A 21,567-nucleotide genomic window follows, 5' to 3' on the forward strand; every position below is an offset into this window, starting at 1 on the left:
TCAGACATGGAACTCAAATCCTACTCCCTAGAAATATATTCTGTCTCCATTTTATAAGCAATGACCTTGAATAAGTAACAACCTTTTGAACTTCAGTTTCTCATCATAAAATATAGGGATTGTTATCAGAAAAGTTAAGATAGGAGTAGTAAACTTAAAATTTTGCAGCTTCTCTCAACTTACTGTATGGAACTAGAACATTTTGCCATAGTTTTCCTAGCATAAAAAAATTTGACTGATGGGGTTCTCCCACCTAAGAGAGATCAATACTTTGTCTTTTTTCACTATTGGTTAGGTAAACATAACCTGAAGCATCAACAGTTGAAGGTCTTATGTTTTGTCTCTAAAATTCTTTGAATTTTACGTTCTACTCTAACATATTAATGTACCTTTTTTTCCATTTTCAAATTATTTCAGTAAAACTGATAATTAAAAAGTTTATTCTTTAACCTTTGCGGATACAGAGGTAAAGCATCTGAGTTATGTATAGTGACTATGATGTTGAGACTTACTTTTTAAATGGTCAACTTTTGAGGTAGGTCGCTATAAACCATTAAAGAACTAATTTGGTGGTTCAGAATGAACTCTTCTGGTCATAATTTCATCCAGCAACTAGAAGACCAGATTGACCAAACTACCACAGTGAGTTGTCCCAGAGTACTATCAATAGTTTCAGCATACCATCAGATAATTTGCATTAGAGTGAATATCTGCTTTTATATAAAAATTCTAGTTAGAGAAAGATAAAGAGTAGAAGAGATATATTTTCATATTTCAAGGTCATGGAAGGAATATAACACTTAATTTCATCATGCTCCACACAAATTATTACTGACTACTCATACAGTGAATCATTACATGTTAGCATAAACTAAGCCTCCACTAAGAGATAATTAGCCTAGACAAATCTATTTATCTGACTCGACTTCCAGTTGGGAATTAGGGTAAAGAGATGATCAGCTTATTAGGCCAATTAATCTACTTCATTTTCCTGGCCAAAATGACTGGTTCAACACTGGGCATAAGACTAAAGCTGGTCCACTTAAGGTTAATTTTAGGAATTTAAGAATAATGTGATAAGAGAAGTACGTGCACACACACACACCTACTAGACACCAAACCCTTTATTAGCCTATAACTATGAGGAGAAATAGTTGGAACACAGTCAACCCTTGAAAAGCAGAAAAGAGATAAAAAAATTTGATTTTTGTTGATACTGCTGAACCACTGAATAAACCAAACCTAAAACTCTCCCTCTATCTCTGAATTTTTCAATTAAGCATGGCAATAAATCCCTTTTATTGTTAAAGCTAGTCAGAGCCTGAACCCATGTCATTTGCAAAGAAGATAATACCAAATTATACAAGGGCAAGTCTAAGTTAACATTTTATAACTCAAGTTTAGATAAAGGAAAAATATAGTTTACAACTACAATTAATATTTTACTGAAATCAAGGGAATGTTAAGCACAGATCTATGTGAGTTATATATTTTTTTGTTTAAAAACATTTCAGCAACTAGTACAGAAACTAGCATTATAGTATATGCTCAGTAAATGTATGTGGAACTAGAAAATTTTGTTCTTGCTGACACAAAGCTTACAATTTTTGAGAAAGAGCCTTGTGCACTAACCACAATACAATGTAGCAATAAGCAGCATCAAAAAGGGGGAATATAAAAAGATTAATTCTTTTAAAAATACAAACTGATTCATGTCAGTCCTCAATGTTCAACCTCAATAAAGCCTGATTCCTTATGATGGCTTATAAGAACCATAGCTACTTTTTCACACTTATTCTCGTACCTGACACTTCTCTAAATGGAATTTCTCAATATTTCTTTAAAAAATATCACTATCGGGGCAGCCTTGGTGGCTCAGCGGTTTAGCGCTGCCTTCAGCCCAGGTCTTGATCCTGGAAACCTAGGATTGAGTCCCACGTCTGGCTCCCTGCATGGAGCCTGCTTCTCCCTCTGCCTGTCTCTCTCTCTCTCTCTCTATGTCTCTCATGCATAAATAAATAAAAATCTTTAAAAAAAAAATATCACTATCATTTACATTGCTTAATCCTTCTCCCTTTCCACCTAGCAAATCTATTACTCCTTCAAGTGTCACTTGCATTAATCCTTGCCAAAAATCCTCTAAGCAGGTTAGTTATTTCCTTGTCTATGGGGGATGGGAGGAAGGATTAATGATATATTCAGCATTTACATATGGCAAGTATCATTAAATGCTGTATCTCAAATGAGTCTCTTAATACTTAAGACATGTAAGTGGTATTGGTATTAACCTTCTTTTACAGATGAGAAACCCTCTGACAGGTTCATTAACCCAAAATCATACAGCAGCAAGTAAAGAGCAATACACTACTCTGAGGCAAGTCTATCTGAATCCACTGTGTGGTCTTCACCTAGGACTTACTATACTGTATTACTATTTTTTTGCCTTTCTATATATTCCCTTTATTGAATATAAGAATTATCATACTCATTCTTAATCCCTACTATTTATTAGTACCTGACAACAGAGGTGCTTAAAACCTGTTTTCAATAAATGAGAAAGAGAACATTTATGATGGGGTGAGTGGGGAGAGGTAGAAAGAATGTGATAAAAGTCAAGAGAAGAAAAAGTTTAAAGAAGGCAAGGGCAGCATCATATAATAGGGAGGATAACTGGAAAAGGACATAGGATTTAAAGATTTGATCTTCTAAATTTTTAGTAATTTCTGGAGCGCAATATGAAAGCAGGCCAGCATGCAGTGGGTTGAGGGCTAGATGAAGGACACAAGCTATTTAAAAGAATTTGGAAAAAAAAGGAAAGCTGAGAGGGGATGGCCATTTGCATAGAAATGAAAGTGAGAGAACTTAATAAAGAACTTAAATAAAGGACTTAATCATCTTTCCAAGATACAGTTTACAAGGCTAAAAGGAAAAAGAATCACCAACAAAGAAAGAGGAAAAGAGGAAAGGAGGGAAACAAAGAGAAGAATGAGCTTTGAAACAGAGAAAGGCCTTCTTCCTTGAGGGACACTGGTTCATATCGGCCTATATTTGTTCAGTAAATAGAAGGCAAGGTTCCCATCTGCCCTTCAAAACACAGAAAAGAACAAGAAATAAACTTGGGAGGAATCAGACACAATCAACAAGAAATGAATTTTAAAAATGGTTGTCCATACACTAGAGAACTGGCTTTAAAAAAAAAAACCAAACATATCATCAGTTAAATCGATGTGCTGTAAATTTCTCCCTGAATGCTCATCAACCTTGAAGTATGAGAAGTACTGTCCTAAGAAACAGGATCCTTCATTGACTTGTGGCAAAATTTACAAATTGTAATAAATCTAATGCATACTTACTTTAAAATATTTTTCGTTAAAAAAAACTTTTCATACTGGGAATGGCTTCCTAAATACTATCCGTGAATGTTGGAGAAAAGTCCCTATAAATAACAATATAAATATTTTCCATTTATCTCAATATATGATAATATATTATTACCTAAAGAACAATTTCAGTAATAGTGTCATCATCAAAGTATAAAAATAAAAAAAGAAAAAGATACCTTAATAATATTCTGGAGTACTTTCTCATTCACCACTGCTTTATGACAGGCTGTTTTTTGGTATAAATCCACAACTACTTCTAAAGACCTTTCAGCAAACGGTACATAATTCAAGGCTACCCATTCCGCCTAAAAAGTAATATTTTCACATGGAGTTAAAAATAAATGAGATTAAATTAAATTATATTGTTTTCAAAGAGAAACCTTCTTTGTCTTAAAGTTCAGTCCTTGTTTTTTAGGTCAGATCATATAACATGCAAAGTTTTCAAACAGATATGTACTTCATGAAAGGATAATTTTCAGCCAGGCAAAAATTAAAACTATCAGAAAAAGCACAAAAAGCATTCTATCAAGAACCGGGAAAGATGTACTTTACTTGTTGCCAATAGGTTAGGACAATTTTAGGAAATTTAACTCACCGGTGCAAATAGTTGGATCTATTGTGATTCCATTGTGTTGCAAGACAAATAGAATGAGAAAAGTTAATACACATTAAAACTACTTTTCGGACCATGTAAAATTATAATTTAATGTTGAGTGAACAAAATCAGCCTGTGCATGCATTCAGAAATTTACTTATCCCCTAAGCCAAAACAAAGTGGAAATTGGCCAACTATGGCTATAAAATCTTTTAGGTAAAAATCCAACTGAATTTCACACCAGCAGTAGACAACTTATTTAGTACACACAGATTTCTTCATTTTGCATTACAGGTATTTTTTTAGACAAGATTAGGCTTAGGGATTTAGAAGCCATTTTGTAAGGGTATGAGACAGTCAAGAAAGAACTTTGAAGAAAAATGTAACATGTAAGGCCGAACTTTCTAGAGAACTACTTGGGAAAAGAAAGTCATAGACAAGAAAAAAAGGAACACAAAAAATGATTTCCAAATAGTGTTTCTTTTCAGCTTAAACTGTTAAAAGACATATGAAAGTTTGTGAATGAAAAATTTGTGAGATACTCAAAGTCCATCTTAAGTGGAACTTTTTATAAGCCATTAAATCTTATAGAGGAAATATATTTTAGAGCAAATTACCTGATTATATTTTGCATTTGCAATGTGCTTTGTTTCCAGCTGTCCATACTGTGGAGGCTTACAGGAAAATTCCACAAATGCCAGTAACTGGTCAAATATAGCTGGATACATTATCTGCATGTTTTCTGGCCCTACGCAAATGGCCTATAAAAGCAAAATATGAACGGTAGAATGCATAACCTGAATTCGGGTTAAGTTCTTCACTGTATATACACAATCAACTGAAGAATCATAATTTCTATTCGATTTTATGTAAGTATTATATAATCTCTTACAAGCCCTGAAGGATATAACTATTACAAGCTATTTTAAAGTATTATTGAAGAAAGTATGGGCTAAATCTGTTAATCAGCTAAAAAAATCTTTTTTAATAAAAAGTGTGATTTATTACTTAACAGACTGGAAAAAGGGCAAGCACTTAAAGAGGAGTCCCAGGCAGCTCTGAGGTTCCACGATTGGATTACTTGTTCAGTAAGACAACCATTAGACCATCAAGAGTGCCTCCCTCACTGACCAAGATGATATTGACTGATATTAACTTCTATTTAAGTGATAGTATCAGTTCATTGAAATGGCAGCTGGTTTCTGCACTATGCTTTGTCTTCTGACTTAATCATGTATATTAGATGGAAAGATGTCATGTATGAAAATTTGTTTCTAAAAGAAATGTATATGTTAATTTTTTAACAGGGCAGTGTATATTTAATGTCTAATGTATCTGAATACACAGACTTGATTTAACACAAGAATATATGTTAATTTTTTAACAGGGCAGTGTATATTTAATGTCTAATGTATCTGAATATACAGACTTGATTTAGCACAAGAAAATTGGGGGCGCCTGGGTCGCTCAGTGGTTAAGTGTCTGCCATTGGCCCAGGGCATGATCCTGGAGTCCCAGGATCAAGTCCCACATCGGGCTCCCTGCGTGGAGCCTGCTTCTCCCTCTGCCTGTGTCTCTGCCTCTCTCTGTGTCTCCCATAAATAAATAAAACCTTTAAAAAAATAAGAAAAATTTAAAAATTCAATAAAAATTAAACCTATTACTATAAACAATTTGATAAACAATAAAATGCATATCCTGATACAGATTTTAATTACTTCAGGTATGTTGACAGTACTTGAAATAGATATTGTATTTTCATTTTTTCCTAGCCATAAATGTGTTTTCTCCTGTTGTCTTTCACATACTTAGTGTTTCTTTTTCTCTGTGTGAAAAACATTTCATGATATTATCTACACAGTGTCTAAGATATATTTGTGCTTTACAAAACAAAAAGCATGGTCATTCTGCACTTGAGGTATCCTTAAAGTACTGAATCAAAATTCAAAGCATTTCAAATTTTTAAGGAATTTCTTTAAAAGATGCACATACTTATGGTTTTCTGCAATCCATGGCTTTTTTAACCTCTCAGATAATAGATTAATTTTATTTTCCCTGAGAGAAGATATAACCATTTAGTTATGACTGAAATTTTAGATAAAAGAATCTTGAAATGCAAAGTGCTGCTTATATTAAGTTAGATCATCTTGTAATTACAATTTCTCTGGAACTATCTTAGCACAAAACAATGACTGTGATTATACACTTTGATTTTCAGTAGTCCTTTATAAAAAGAAAACATACTATAGTGTTAGAGTTGACCTAATAAGCAATCCTGGGATTTTAAGATGCATAATATAAAACTGAGTTGTTGTTTTTTTAAACAACCCCCATCTAAGAGAAAGTTATTATTGGTTTTTCTTCAGTATTCTTAAGTTTATATATCAGGAAAAAACGAGTATGAACCTGCCAACAGATTTTAGTCCAAAAGTTAAGAACCGTCAGCAGTTCGGACATTTCCTAGTATTAGTCCAGTTTGATCAAAAAAACTGTATGTGAAAAGAAGAACAGAAAATGGACATCCAATCTCTGACATGGTTCAAGGTTTCTCTTATTAAGTCCTTTAACAATAATTCATTTAGTACCTACTTATCCTAAGACTATTTTTGCCTTCTCCAGCCTTTTACTAAAACTTTCACGAGGAAATTGATGATGAAGACAGTAATAGCTAACATCTAGTAAATGTTTAACTGTGCCAGGCAATAAATGCCTTATAAATCCCATTTAATGAGAAAAAAGTTGTAGATTTATTAGTTTCATTTCATAGATTAAGAAGCTGATATAAAGAGATTCTAAAACTTTCCCCATTAAGTAGTAGGCAGGGAGGGCTTTGTTGCAAGACTCCAAGGGCACCATTCACAGACAACATGATGGTATCCCCTGGAATACTACTCCAGCAGCTTTGATGATGAAGACAGATACAGTATCCAGCCAACTAACCTTATAAAATTTAGCAATGAATAAGACAGAGTCTCCTGACCTCAGAATTTAGGGAAAACAGATAATCAAATTCTCAGGTTCCACGTATGCCAAAATATCTTGCCACTGCCCCCCCCATCTCAAAATCAATTAGCATACACAACTAAGTCAATCTGGTTGGGAACAAGGGATTTAAAAACCAAGGGAAGACTGTGACCCTGAAACCCTAAACTATATAAGGGTAAACGTGAAATCAAAAATGAGTTTTTCTGAAAGAAATTATATTGAATCAATAAAATGTTTTCTTGGATAGCTTATTAATTTAAGGATAAAGTCCCAAAGTAAGTAAATTTTGCTTGTGAAAAAATTTCCTGACACCTGTGGGAGAAAATATAGAAATAATTTTACTGATAATGAAATATGTTAATTTTTTCTATTAGGAAATATTAAAGACCATATGTTTGACTCATATTCAAGTACTATGAAATATATTCAATATTTAATATTGAAATACTAATTATAGAATATTATTCTACAATTCAATATTCAATACTAATTATATTCAATTAATATTCAAGTACTAATTATAGAAATAACAAACAATAGCTAGAGTGAAAATTAGTAACGCAAATTGATATCAACTGATATAAATAAATGAACAGCAATAAAGCTTAAGTTTCACATTGAAGGTATATATATATATATTTTTTTTTCAAAACCAGTAAAAGCTCAGAACAAGTTCCCAGTAGTAAGAATAAAAGATTCTATTTGTTCTGTCATTGCCAAGGCAGAGTTTTTAAAAATAAAATTATGCGCTTTTTTCCTTGACAAGAATTTGTAAGTTTGTTGTTTCTTCTTTGTTTATAAAAACTTGAATCAAACACCTGAATCAGAGTTCTAGATTACAGATGTCCCATAAGGCCTGTGCTTTGCTTTGCTTTTCTGACAGAATAACTTTTCAGTCTCCCCCAGGGCACTCCATAAGCAACTTTTGTGTATGGTCAATCAAGGGGGAAAGAGTAGGTAACTGAAAGGCTACTTCTTTTCTCCACTGTTAATAAGAGTAGCTATTTTGATTTTAATTATTGAAAACTGATATCCCTAAATGAAGTTTTTTAAATGTCAGATTCTCTTAGATTTTTAGTTTCTACACAATTTGTTTCTCTACACAATGCAACTAGGGTTAAAGAGATCAAGGAATTAGTGCTCAGCTGGACAGAGCCTTGAAGAGGTATTACAGTGTAGTAGAAACCACTACTTTCACTGTGAAAGTTTTCATCATTCCAGCTGGATATAACACAATCAGTTAATTAGAAAACATGATTTACAGTACACAAATCTGATTAACACATGTGTAATCAAAACCTAGTTCCATCTTCATTTTGTTAGAATGTCATAGCAACTTTGTTAGAATTGCTGGCTCCTCAGCTGGCATTTTTCTGTTTAGCATTTTGGTTGTTGTGAATTATGCTAACAATTATCTTGATAGTTTAAAGGATTCTTTGATTTTGATCTGGTCTTGCCTGCTAACTGGGATTTGCTCAATGATTTTTAGGTCTGTTTATTTTACTAACTTTTTCACAGTAACATAACACACATAGGTAAGACATATTTCCATGACGAAATTTTTGTAAGGAAAATACTTTATAAATTTATTCTTATTTTAAAAAATAGGATTCTAAAGTTTCCAGAGCTAAATTTAAGTACAATGAAAAAATATATATGATTCCATAGCTTATTAATTTTCTAACTATAGAAGTACTCTATTAGTTATTATTCAGAAAAGTATATCCTCTAGTGAAGAGTTGAATGATCAAACAAAAAATGTTGGTGAAAGGAAACAAGAGGATACAGTTTCTGAAAGACTCTCGAAACAAATCTGAACTACCTTTTCAAATACATCAGAAAACCTTAAGTTTTTTAAATAACTGGATATTTACAATCCTGAATTTATACAAAGTATACATGTATGATAATCTTGATGATCTAGAATTTATCTCAAAAAATATATAGCAAACTAAAAAACTTCCAGCGAACCACATGCATTAATTTTTAGATGGCCACTAAAATTCTATTACCTTTTGGAGAACATCTAAAGCTGTCAGTACAGCTTCCTGTAAACTTGTTAAAACTGCTTCAGTATACGATGGAAGAATGAAAGGGGATGCATCTGAACTTATTGGGACTGACACAGCACTGTGCAGTATGACTCCCAGCTTTTGTAAGTCATCCATATTGAAACCAGTTTTTATGTGTTGATAGAGAGCTGGAAATATCTGAATTAAAGCTGTAAGGAAAGGCTGGCTGGGAATGAAAGTCAGTTTGTCGAAAGTAATGGGAGGCTTAGTGCTTTCAGATCCAATTCTATACCAGGTATTCCATGCAGCCCACCAGAGATTCAAATCTTCAAGCTCATCGGTAACTTCGGGTGGCTCAGAGCTATTATATCTTCCAAGTCTCTCTCCGATGGAATCTGTTCTTACAAATGGTCTGCTCAGGCCAGGGCCTGATATGGACCCTATAAGGACAGGCACAGGTACATTAACTGCAGGTGGTGTCTCGGGCTTTTCTGAGTCTCTGACAGGGGACACAATCTGTAAAATTTCCTGGAAGCTTTTCAGTGCAGCCAAAGATACTTCATTGTTCTTGCTGAGTGCTGCTGATTGTATATGGTCAAGAAGAACATCCCATGCTCTTGAAAAATCTCCTATATTAGGAAGAGAAAACAAAATCTATCAAAGTGATCAAGATTTCTCTCACTACTGCACACTTTAGAATGTTTGCTTTATTTTTCTACTTAAATTTCTACACAACTTTAAAAAATATGCTTTAGGGACACCTTGATGGTTCAGTGGTTGAGCGTCTGCCTTTGGCTCAGGGCATGAATCTGGAGTCCTGGGATGGAGTCCCACATCAGGCTCCCTGCATGGATCCTGCTTCTCCTCCCTCTTCCTATGTCTCTGCCTCTCTCTCTGTGTCTCTCAAGAATAAATAAATAAAATCTTTAATTAATTAATAAAAATAAAAAATATGCTTAGGTATTAAGGTACAATCCATGTGAATTACAATGAAACCCGAAAATCCAGTAAAACTTTTTTTTCAAATATAGAAACAAAGGGCACCAAGAAGATAATAATGAGTACATTAATGTTTTGGTCTTAAAAACAGAACTCTACAAATGTAGGTACATATATTTATACTATTTCTTGGTCTTACACACATTTACACTATTTCCAAGTATTTCTGCCTAAGGAGAACAGAATAAAAACTTAAGAGGGTAAAAACAAAAGCTTTTTTTTTTTTTTTTTTTTTTTTTTAAATTCATGAGAGACACAGAGAGAGAAGCAGAGACATAGGCAGAGGGAGAAGCAGGTTCCTCTCAGGGAGCCAGCTGTGGGACTCCATCCCCAGACCTGGAATCACACCCTGAGCCAAATGCAGATGCTCAACTGCTGAGCCACCCAGGCGTCCCAAAAACAAAAGCTTTTTAGTAACAACTCTGATTTATCCATCTATCTTTATGAATGATTAAGATCTTAGGATGTTCTCATTCTTAAAAAATATTGAAGAAATTACAAATTGTAACCAAGTAACACGTTTTTACAGGTCTAAATGTTTAAAATAATCTACACTTTACACTTTGGTTTTCATATTTACGAAACTTACAGTTGCAAAATTTTTGTTGTTGTTGCAGAATTTTCTTAAATATTTTTTTCCCAATTATAGCGAGTCACCAGGGGAAAATGTACCCCAAGGAACAGTCTGCTTTTTTAGACTGAGTCTAAATTTGTTCCCCTCGTGTGAAATTGAGTCTGCTGATCCAACATCAGCAAAGCATGGGCTGAATGGCAGTTGTTGGGTTTCCACTGAACAATCCAGTCTGTTGTTCTACTCCTATGACCAATTAAGCACATTTATATTGAAGTTCTTTATAACATGTAGTCTGCTTCTATGAAGCCCCGCAAAAATGATCTTATTCTTCCAGCAATCTAGCCCAATGGCTTTAATAGCATGGATTATTACCCACATATTTGGATTTATTATTATTTTTTATTTATTCATTTGAGAGAGAGAGAGGGAGAGTAAGCAAAAACACGAGCAGGGGGGAGGGTTAGAGAGAGAAGGTGAAGCAGACACCCCAGTGAGCCAGGTGCTCGACACAGGGCTCGATCCCAGGACCCCGGGATCACAACCAGAACCAGAGGTAGACACTTAACCAACTAAGCCACCCAGGTGCCCCGCATACTTGCATTTAAATGACACCAAAATTAGAAGAACTGACATTTTCCAAAGCAGGATGCCATAAGTAGGTTATGAAATACATAAATAATTAAGGTTTAAAGTCACTTCCCAAAGACTATAAAAGACTAAATTTTAAAAGAAGAGATAAGCCCATACGGCTGAGGAAGCATTCAGTTAGTAGCAAAGCTGGAAGTAATCCTGGTATGAAACAAGTACTACTCTGCCTTTATAGAGGACAAAAAATAACACCTGGCCAGTTACATGCCTATTCCTCTTCACTCTTTTTTTAATCAAAAATTAAGGTATAATTTACATACAATTGAAAGCACAGATTTTTTTTTTTTTAGTGAACTCTTCAAAGAGTTTTGATATATTACATTTAAAAACTACCAAAACTAAACAGAACACTTCTGTCAAAGAAAAGCTACACAAACTGCCTTATGTCTTCATTTTTAAAAACTAGATTTTTATCTATTAGGTTTTGGTCTTTAAAATAACTATCATGAGGGCAGCCCCAGTGGTGCAGCGGTTTAGCGCCACCTGCAGCCCGGGGTGTGATCCTGGAGACCCGGGATCGAGTCCCATTTCGGGCTCCCTGCATGGAGCCTGCTTCTCCCTCTGCCTGTGTCTCTGCCTCTCTCTTCGCTCTCTCTCTGAATGAATAAATAAATAAATCTTTAAAAAATAAAATAACTATCATGAAAGTATTAAAAATGATGCTTATTTTGTCAAAACTTAGCAAATGTACAGTTTAAAGCTGCTACATGTCATTTTATGTAAATTTTATGTGAAAATAAAAATTAGAATTTTAATATATTATATATTAAGATCTAGGAGTACAAAATAGATCAGACACTATAGATTATTTTTGAAAAAAAGGAAAAAATGAACTTGAAGAACATCACACAAAAATGCTGATGGAAAGAATAAATATGCTTATGCTTTAACATAAACAGGAACAAAAAAGCCAAATATAAAATAATAAGTTATAAAAATGCAATAATATGTATGGTATGCTCATAATTACATAAAACAGTATTTCTGTTCTGTTCATTTTTCTCTACCATCACCATCACTACCATCAGAATTGAAGGTACAATCTCCACTGGGGTTTCTTAATCTTAGTACCATTGACATTTACACATTCTCTGCCTGTAAAACTCTTCACATTTTGTCTTACCTTTGCCTGATGAACTACTACTCATCTTTCAGGGAAGCTTACTTGGACCTCAGAGGCCTGGTCAAAAACGTATTATAAGCTTACAAAGCACCATTCCTTTGTAACATTTATCACTGCAGCAGTGTTGCTTTTATGTAATTATAGTTGATTCCCTCAGGCCTATGACAAAAAGACTGCTGTGTATTTTACTCACCATTGTATCCCCTAGAGGCTAGCCCAAAAGAGATACATTATATATTTTCTCAATGGAATGAATGAAAATGTGTATGGTCATGCACATATCACACAAAAACAAAGACTGGAAGTTAAGACTGAATATTCTTGGGAAGGAGCACTATACATAAATTTTTTTAAAGATCTTCTGTAGTTTCCAAATTTCATTTAACATGAATAACTTCTATAACCGGGGGGGGGGGGGGGGAGTGGATATACCTAAAGGTTGTAGTAAATATCTTCTAGTGTTGAAGATTCTTGCTACTCCGGCCAATGTTAAAACCCATGTCTCTGCCCACTGCTTCTCTGCTGTGTCCCTTGAATGATGAATCAGAATATTGCCACCTCCAGACTCAATCTTTTCTTTGTCTGCAGTGGTAGAAGACTCCCGAACTCGGTCCAGTAGATGAAAGAGAACCTGAATATTTATAAAAATGCATATAAAAATAACATAGCTTAAGTAATAGCACAGCAGTTAGAAACTGTCACAAAAATATTACACCTGACAGATTCTGTATGAGAAAAAATTTAATATTAGAGATATTATATTAAGTTTGTCATTAAAGTCATGGATTATGAAAAGTTTTTAAATTGGATAGAATATTTTCTAAGACTTGTTGATCGAAGTATCAATAGAGCATCTATGGGGTAATACACAAGAAGGTAATGAAGCTAAGGAAAAAAGTTTAGGCAAAAAATGTAATTATGGAAGGTATCTGTAAGAAGTTACAACTGAAAGTTCAGGACTAAATGAGGGTGCTTGAACAAAATCAAGCAAGGGGATGCCTGGCTGGCTCAGTTGGTAGAGCATGGGACTCTTGAACAGGGTCAGAAGTTCAAGCCCTGCACTGGGCATGAAACCTACGTTAAAAAAAAAAAAAAGAAGATGAAAGGAAAAAACAAGTAGGAAGTGTTTGGGACTTGGATATGTTTGTTTACACTGAAGAGTAGACTCAGAGGGAGGAACTGAAGAAAAAAAAAATTTATATTGGAAAGACAAGCAGAAACATTCTGTGAAACAGAATCCAAGGGAAGAGAAATTTCAAGGAAAAAATAATTAACAGTGTTAAATACTACAAAAAAATGAATAGGATAAGAACTGAATTTAGGGTGAAAATCTTGGCAATTAGAAGACTACCTGTAGCCTATGAACAAATTCTGTGGTTCTCAAAATGCGTTCTCAGAATTAACAGCTTTAGCATCACACAGGAAATTCAGATATACAAATTCTCAGACCCCTGCCAGGGGGCTCAAAAAATATCAGAAACTCTGGGAGGCAAGGGGTGGTGGCTCAGCAATCTGTACTTGAACAAGTCGTCTAGGTGATTCCGTTAACTTTACGGTTTAAGAAACTCTAATGTAGAATAATCTGGAAATCATCTTAAAAGATCAAGAGAATGCAGAGGAAGTGAGGAAGGAAAAAAAATCACTGAGAATTAGGCAGCAAGATTAACACTTCAATCAGAGAAAATACCAGTTTGGTTTTAAAATAATAAGGGAAGCTTAAGCATTTTGTGATCTGAAAAGGAGGAGCCAGCGGATGCAGCTGAAAGAGAACACACAGGAAGGAGAAGGGATTTTAATTATTTTTATAAGTGGATATACATTATTAATTTTTTAAGACATTTTGGAATATTTCTGTTAAATTGAAGACAAATTGTTAAATACAATTAAGATTTATGATGCAGCCTACTGTCAAACTTACTGATCTTGGAAATTCACAAAAGCAATGAAAAGATGATAAATAGATTTTTATTAAAATGGAATAGACAGGGACACCTGGGTGGCTCAGGGGTTGAGCATCTGCCTTTGGCTCAGGAAGTGATCCTGGGATCCCAGGATCGAATCCCACATCAGGCTCCCTGCATGGAGCCTGTTTTTCCTCTCTCTGCCTGTGTCTCTGTGTCTCTCTCTGTCTCTTATGAATAAATAAAATTCAAAATAAAATAAAATAAATAAAAAATAAAATAAAATAAAATAAATAAAATAAAAAAATAAAATAAAATAAAATAAAATGGAATAGATAGAACAAAAAAGGAGAGCTTTCAGCAAAGAGGGAATGCTCACTAATAAGCTGTTGGTTTTGTAAGAAATTTTTTAAGTGTTTTTTTTTTAACATTTTATTTATTTACTTTGAGAAAGAGAGAAAGAGTGAGTGCCCACAAGAGCACACACATGCTGGGGAGGAGCAGAGGGAGAGGGAGAGAGAGAATCCCAAACAAACTCCACGCTGAGTATGGAGCCCAACACAAGCCCGATCTCACAACTGTGGGATCGTGACCTAAGCTGAAATCAAGAGTCAGATGTCCAACTGAAGAAAGTTTTTGAAAGAAGGATGAAGAGAAAAAAGGGGCACCTGGCTGGCTCAGTCAGTAGAGCCCATGACTTTTGGTCTCAGGATTGTGAGTTTGAGCCCTACATTGGGTACAGAGATTATTTACAAATAAAATATCTTTTAAGAAAAAGGGGGAAAAAATGAAACAGTTAATGAACAAACATAGAATTTACCAATTTGATGTTACTTCTGTTCAGTGATCCTGCAAGTAAATTTCACTACTGTTGATATTCTTTCATTTATAAAATTCTCAGTTGGTAACATTTGAATTATATGTATGGTTTTACCACTTGGGTAAACAGAAAAAAAAAAAGGGAAAGGCAGAGGCAAAAATAGAAACACAGATAAGAGATGAAGATAGAAAGAGAATAGGCATTCGATATGTAATTTACTCTGTGTGAGGTACAATTTTAAAGTATGGCAAAATGAACATTTTGTTTTGTCAAAAGCACAAGTGCATGGAAATTCTTTTTCAAAAATTAATAGGAACAAGATTGAAAAATTTGAAAATTTGTCTCAAAAGCTAGTTACTCAAGCTAATGGTTAATACCTTCCAAATAACAGTGTGCCATGTTGAATGCTGTAATAAAGTTCCATGTGCACCAATTGTTGAAAACAGAGTTTGTCCAGCACTCTTCCTCACTGCAGGACGAGGGTCCACACAGAGTTCACCCAATTTTGCATAAAGACACAACCACAAGCAATCAAACGGTGGAGCAGGATGGAAAGGCCGATTTAAAACCACTCCTTTCTCTTCTGCCTGCTTTTGCTGTGCTGCTTCTTCTTTATCTAATTCTTTTTCAATAGTTTCTCCTCTTTGGAAAAAATAATCTGAAATATTCCACTAAAAAGCAAAGTAGAAAAATGCCATTTCACTCACAGATTTTAAACACATAAGTAAATGCGCAACACATGGTTGCTTTACCTTTCAGAATAAAACTTTTAAAAGCCACTTCAGAAACTCCTTTTCTAATAGAAAAGATTTGAAAACATCTGTCATTTGTCTCCACCTGATTTCAGGAAAATTTGAGGAAATAATCTCGTGCTAACATTAATATTTTTAAATGTTTCTTTATGAAACATTTCAAAGACACATAGAAAAACAGGGGAAATGTATCAGTATATTGATATACACATAAACAATTGTTAATATTCTCTCATATTTACTTCATGACTATTTTTATAATTTCCACTAGATAAAGCCTTTAAAAAAAATAACCATGATACCATTAAGACACCAAAAAAATTATTAACAATTCCTTAATATTGTTTAATGATATTAGGCAATTTCATATAATAACTACTATATCCAAACATATCTTATGACTTCTCAACCACAATATGTGGTGTATGAATTAATAAGAATTATACCAATGATAAAAATGTAGAGAATCTTATGAACATAAATATAAAGAAAGTGACACCTCGCAGTAATTTAATCAACACTGAATTAACTACTCTTTGGGAGCAATTCTATACATGTGCTTATTTTCCTTCCTATAATTACATTTTTAATAGTAACTTATCTGGCTTGTAAGGACTATTTAAGTTTGACTTTAAAACCTCCTGGCTTATAATAAACATTTAAAAGAGTCTAAATAATTGTCTTTAAATACATTTATATTGGGCACAGCTTTCTATTTGTTTACTTACATAATATCAATAATATCCTATCTTAGATTTCCTTCTACCTTCAAGATAAATAAAACAAGGCTCAATAAAAAAACAATCAACAAAAGGCACACAGAATTAAAATACTGTTCCACAGGTCAAAGTTCTTCCATTAACATTTCCTTCCAATAGCTAATAAAGCAGTGCTGACAAGCTACAGGACTGTGTATACAGCAAAGCCCTGTGTATATAGAAAAGCCTTTTACTGGAGCTTTATTTATACTAAATAAGCAATACATGAAAATGTTGTTACTAAAACAATACTAAAAAAATCACTTAATCTTTACACTAAAGTCAACTGAATACTTCCCTTATATATACTATTACTTGTTTACAAATCCTCTCATGACAAATCTTTTAGAGTGAAATTTCAGCTCAATATATCAAAATTATTCCAAATATTCTGCTATTAATGAATTAATTCTTAACTTATGTCACTTAATCCTCCATGCAAAATAAAAGTTTAGTACTTAAAAGTCATTTAAACAACCCTTCTAAAGCCATAAGCCTAGTCTCTTAGCATTCACTCTCAGCAGCATAACAGTGATTTCTAAATTATATAATCACAAGAAAAGCAATAATACTTACCAATAAACCTATTGAAGTTAAGCTAATATTAAGTTCTTGGTTATGAAGTCCAAAGCTACCTGCAACATCTACAACAATCTGCAGGCATGTACAAGGCATTGTTGGTAGAAAATCTGTCACGACCAACTGAAGACACTGGAACGCAGTTCGTATCAAGGATTCTCTGGGAAAAAAAAATGAAAAAAAATTATACTCATGCATTTAAAAGAAATGTAAATAAAAATAACATCCTACAATAATTTGAAGCAAATTAAATTCTATTTTAAAAGTTGAACAAAGGGCGGGTGTTGGAGGGGAATGGGTGACGGGCACTGAGGTGGACACTTGACGGGATGAGCACTGGGTGTTTTTCTGTATGTTGGTAAATTGAACACCAATAAAAATTAATTAAAAAAATAAAATAAAATAAAATAAAAGTTGAACAAGAAAATCTCCCCTAATATAGATGATATAGTATTTCAAACATTTACATAAATGAAAAGGAGAAACACAAACCTGAACAAAATTAACAAATAAAAATAAAGAACTTTAAATCAACTAGCCAAATAAAACTTCAACATTAATGAGTAAAGGAAATTGGCTACGGCTACTTTCACCACTGTATCCCCAATATCTAGCATGGTGCCTAGCACATGCAAATACACCCAATTTACTCACTGAATGAAAATGAGTTCCTCATTCTTTTATATCTATATCTTACTTAAAATTCTACATCTATTCTGTAAAAGAAAAGAGTACATTTTGAATTTCAAATAAAGAGAATAAGAAGAAATTGATTTGAGAGAGAAATTCTAGTGGTGAAAAATAATAATAAAAATGAATTGGGGAACCCTGGGTGGCTCAGCGGTTTGGCGCCTGTCTTTGGCCCAGGGCGCAATCCTGGAGTATCGAGATCGAGTCCCACGTCAGGCTCCCAGCATGGAGCCTGCTTCTCCCTCTGCCTGTGTCTCTGCTTCTCTATGTCTTATCATGAATAAACAAATCTTTTAAAAAAAAAAGTATTATAATAACTAATGCTTATTTTTTTCTTAAATATTTTATTTAGTTATTTGAGAGAGAGAAAGAGAGAGCATGCAAGTGAGGGGAGGGAGAAGGACAAGCAGACTCCATGCTGGTATGAGGCTCAATCTCACGACCCTGAGACAAAAACTCAGGAGGAAATCAAGAGTCAGATTCCCAACCAATCAAGCCACTCAGGTGCCCCAATAACTAACACTTATTGAGGGTTTGCTATGTCATGCACTTCCTAAGTGTTTTATGTGTACTAATTAATTTCATCCTACCATGATGCCCTAGTTTATAACTACCCTGTAGACTGGGAGAAGAAACTTAGCTTGATTTAAGCTGTGACTGATCCCTTTCCACTTTCATCATCTCAGTATTTTGTAGTTTTTTAGAAAATTTATTATTACAAATAAGAAAAATTAATTTTTCATAATAGTCCCAAGCATCTCAATCATATAAAACTCGACTAGTCATCACACAAGATAGTATGAGTTCTGCTATAGAATGAGACAAATATATGGAAACATTTGATAGACCTCTCCACTGCAATGCTCTACCTTAAACTATGTAAGTCCATTTTGCTTTCTTCAGTATTTACTAGTTAGTTAATAATACCACCATTCATTAAACAGCCTAAGTTAGAAATCTGGAAGGCATTCCTTATTCTATTTCTTATATCATCCTTCACCCCTATAATCAATCTGCTAAGTAGCTCAAGTCCATCACTCTTCTCTATTTCTAGAGAACACTGCAGGTTCTTTCATTTCCCATCCACCCCTCCATGGTGCTGTCACAATGATATCAGATCACACTGTTACTCTGCTTACAACTCCTAAAATGTCTCTCAAATGTACTGAAGATAAATCCAAATAGTTGATAAAAGCATATAAGGTCCTTCATAATTTTGGCTCTGCCCCCCTCCAGGAATACAGGCCTCCCTTCCACTGGAATTCTATTCTTCTGAGCCATAACAGACTATTCTCATTAGGATTCTACTTACAGAGCTTGTTCCTTTTCCCTAAGATTCTACTTTTAGAGCAAGAACTATTTATCTTTGTAATCACAGTAACTAGCAAGCATAGCAATTAGACCATATTAGGCACAGAATAAATGAGCAATAAATTTTTTGAAGTCCCTTAAAAGCAATTTCTTAGATTTCCCAAAATATGCAGAGAAGTCAAGTTCTAAGTGTTAATTCATGTCTTTACCAATATTTAATAATACAAAACCCAATCTTTGGATGTGTTATAAAATTTGTTAGCTTGGTGCATTTATCTTATGAAACTTGTATTCTTGTATAAACGTCAAATGTCAAGTAAACAGCAATTTTTCCAACCTTCCAAAACAAAGGTGAGCCCTGATTAATTCACTACAGTCACGGGAGGTAGGATTAAGAAAAATGATTTTAGATCTTAGACAGGAAAGGCACATAAAAAACGACCACTTCTGCAAAATTTTAGGATGAATTTCCTCTTAATCACTATTAGTTTTTGGATGTTAGTTTCAAGCACTTACCCTTGATCATTTCTGATTGCTCCCATCACTCCAAGCACTAATGGCCATCCAGGCCCAAGACTGTCTCCCTGACTCTGAAGAATCTGCAACACACATTCTAATTGCTTGAGTCGGATATCTGGATGGTTAATACTGGACATCTCCTTTAATGGGTTCAATAAAAGCAACTGCAGCCTCTGAAAACAGGAGAAGAAACTAATTAGGAAGAGTGGCTCAAAGACTATAATAGTAATTAGAATCTTTTTCTACTAAAACAAACACTGAATATGATTCTCTAACCATAATCACTAGAAGTTTCTTTTGTCATGTCTTTTTCTTAAATAAGAGAAAATAAAAAACAATCTTAGACTATGAGTCATAAGGACTATGACTTATGTCCTTAGACAATGTTAGACTTCAGATTAAATGGAGAGTGCCTCTGCATTAAAAGACACTAAAGACCCCAAACAAAAAGTAGTTAATGAATTAAGAACTTTTTTAAAAAAACACTAATTAAAGACCCATATACAAACGAATCTCACTAAAGAAAATATTTCTACTTATATCTAGCTATATTGGGATCCCTGGGTGGCGCAGCGGTTTGGCGCCTGCCTTTGGCCCAGGGCGCGATCCTGGAGACCCGGGATCGAATCCCACATCGGGCTCCCGGTGCATGGAGCCTGCTTCTTCCTCCGCCTGTGTCTCTGCCTCTCTCTCTCTCTCTGTGACTATCATAAAAAAAAAAAAAAAAAAAAAAAAAAAAAATATCTAGCTATATTTGGAGAGAGGAAAACAATCCCCAATTTCTTTTTTTAAACTTCTTTTTTTTTAAAGATTTTATTTATTTATTCATGAGAGACACAGAGAGAGAAAGAAAGGGGCAGAGACACAGGCAGAGGGAGAAGCAGGCTCCATGCAAGAAGCCCAACGTGGGACCGGATCCCGGGTCTCCAGGATCACACCCTGGGCTGGAGGCAGCACTTAAACCGCTGAGCCACCCAGGCTGCCCAACAATCCCCAATTTCTAAAATTACCTTTCATTTACTCTGTTAATAACAGCATATCACATATATTTAAATTTAAAATTCTTAATATTCCTAAGAATTAAGTATGGTAGATATTAACAAAGATGGCATAAAACTACTGGACCCATTGTAGTTTAAAAAAAAAAAAAGGCACTCTGTTCGGGCCCTTTTAGTACATGAAAACACTTGCTTCATTTTTAACTTTTTTTCTCTTCAAGGACTCATTTATTTGGTTCACTGTCTGAAAAAACATTTAAGCTCTATGTGTCAGGTATTAAGCTGAATATTAATGATATAGATCAGGGTTTTCTTTTCAAAAAACTTAAACTGTAATAGGAAAAAAGTATGAAATCACTAAAATGTAAGTTCTATAAGAACACAGATCTTTTTTTGTCTTATTTATCTTCTATGTCAACAGCTAAAACATTGTTGGTACCCTGTATGTACTCAATAATTTATTGAGTAAATTTGTAGAATTACAATCAGTAAATAATGAAGGCAATAGAAATGCCTATTAATTGCCTCATTCTTACTAAACTTCAAACAATAGAACTTTAGTGGATTTTTAAGAAATTGTATAAGATATATGTGAATGACTACAGGAGTCAGGACAAAGGACTCAAACTCTAGAAGTATAAAATAACTTTTAAAAGTTTTAAAAATAAAGATCTATTTTACTGTACTTGTCTCTTTGACCACTTGTTTTCTCTCCAAGTAAGGATACTTAGAGAAAAAATTAGAGACAGTTAAGGACCAAAGTAGGGAGGCTAATAAAGTAGGGCCTCAAATTAAACCTTTAGCAATGCTTAAACAGGGAAATTTCCACACGGGGAGACCAGTTCTAGGTAATTTAGTAGCTTTAATTCCATGTTATTCACAAGAAAGTTGCCATAATTTTTTTAATAAAGATAGATAAT

The 21,567-nt window shown here is 33.9% G+C and overlaps 1 protein-coding gene across 4 annotated transcripts in view; it reads right to left on the reverse strand.

The window, feature by feature from the left end:
• The window catches only part of MON2 (MON2 homolog, regulator of endosome-to-Golgi trafficking), a 103,893-nt gene that overhangs the window by 21,531 nt on the left and 60,795 nt on the right, over positions 1-21,567 (reverse strand). For 3 of the 4 annotated variants that reach the window (XM_041754801.1, XM_041754803.1, XM_041754804.1), the window contains exons 22-29: positions 19,647-19,822; positions 17,127-17,289; positions 15,418-15,711; positions 12,752-12,950; positions 8,976-9,604; positions 4,596-4,739; positions 3,979-3,996; positions 3,560-3,688 (exon numbers count right to left, since the gene is read on the reverse strand). In XM_041754801.1, coding sequence (XP_041610735.1) covers positions 3,560-3,688; positions 3,979-3,996; positions 4,596-4,739; positions 8,976-9,604; positions 12,752-12,950; positions 15,418-15,711; positions 17,127-17,289; positions 19,647-19,822 — 1,752 coding nt within the window. The remainder of the gene's footprint in view (positions 1-3,559; positions 3,689-3,978; positions 3,997-4,595; positions 4,740-8,975; positions 9,605-12,751; positions 12,951-15,417; positions 15,712-17,126; positions 17,290-19,646; positions 19,823-21,567) is intronic. The other variant, XM_041754802.1, reaches the window with a different exon arrangement.

This window comes from Vulpes lagopus, chromosome 5, assembly GCF_018345385.1.
Source record: "Vulpes lagopus strain Blue_001 chromosome 5, ASM1834538v1, whole genome shotgun sequence".
Lineage (NCBI taxonomy): Eukaryota > Metazoa > Chordata > Mammalia > Carnivora > Canidae > Vulpes > Vulpes lagopus.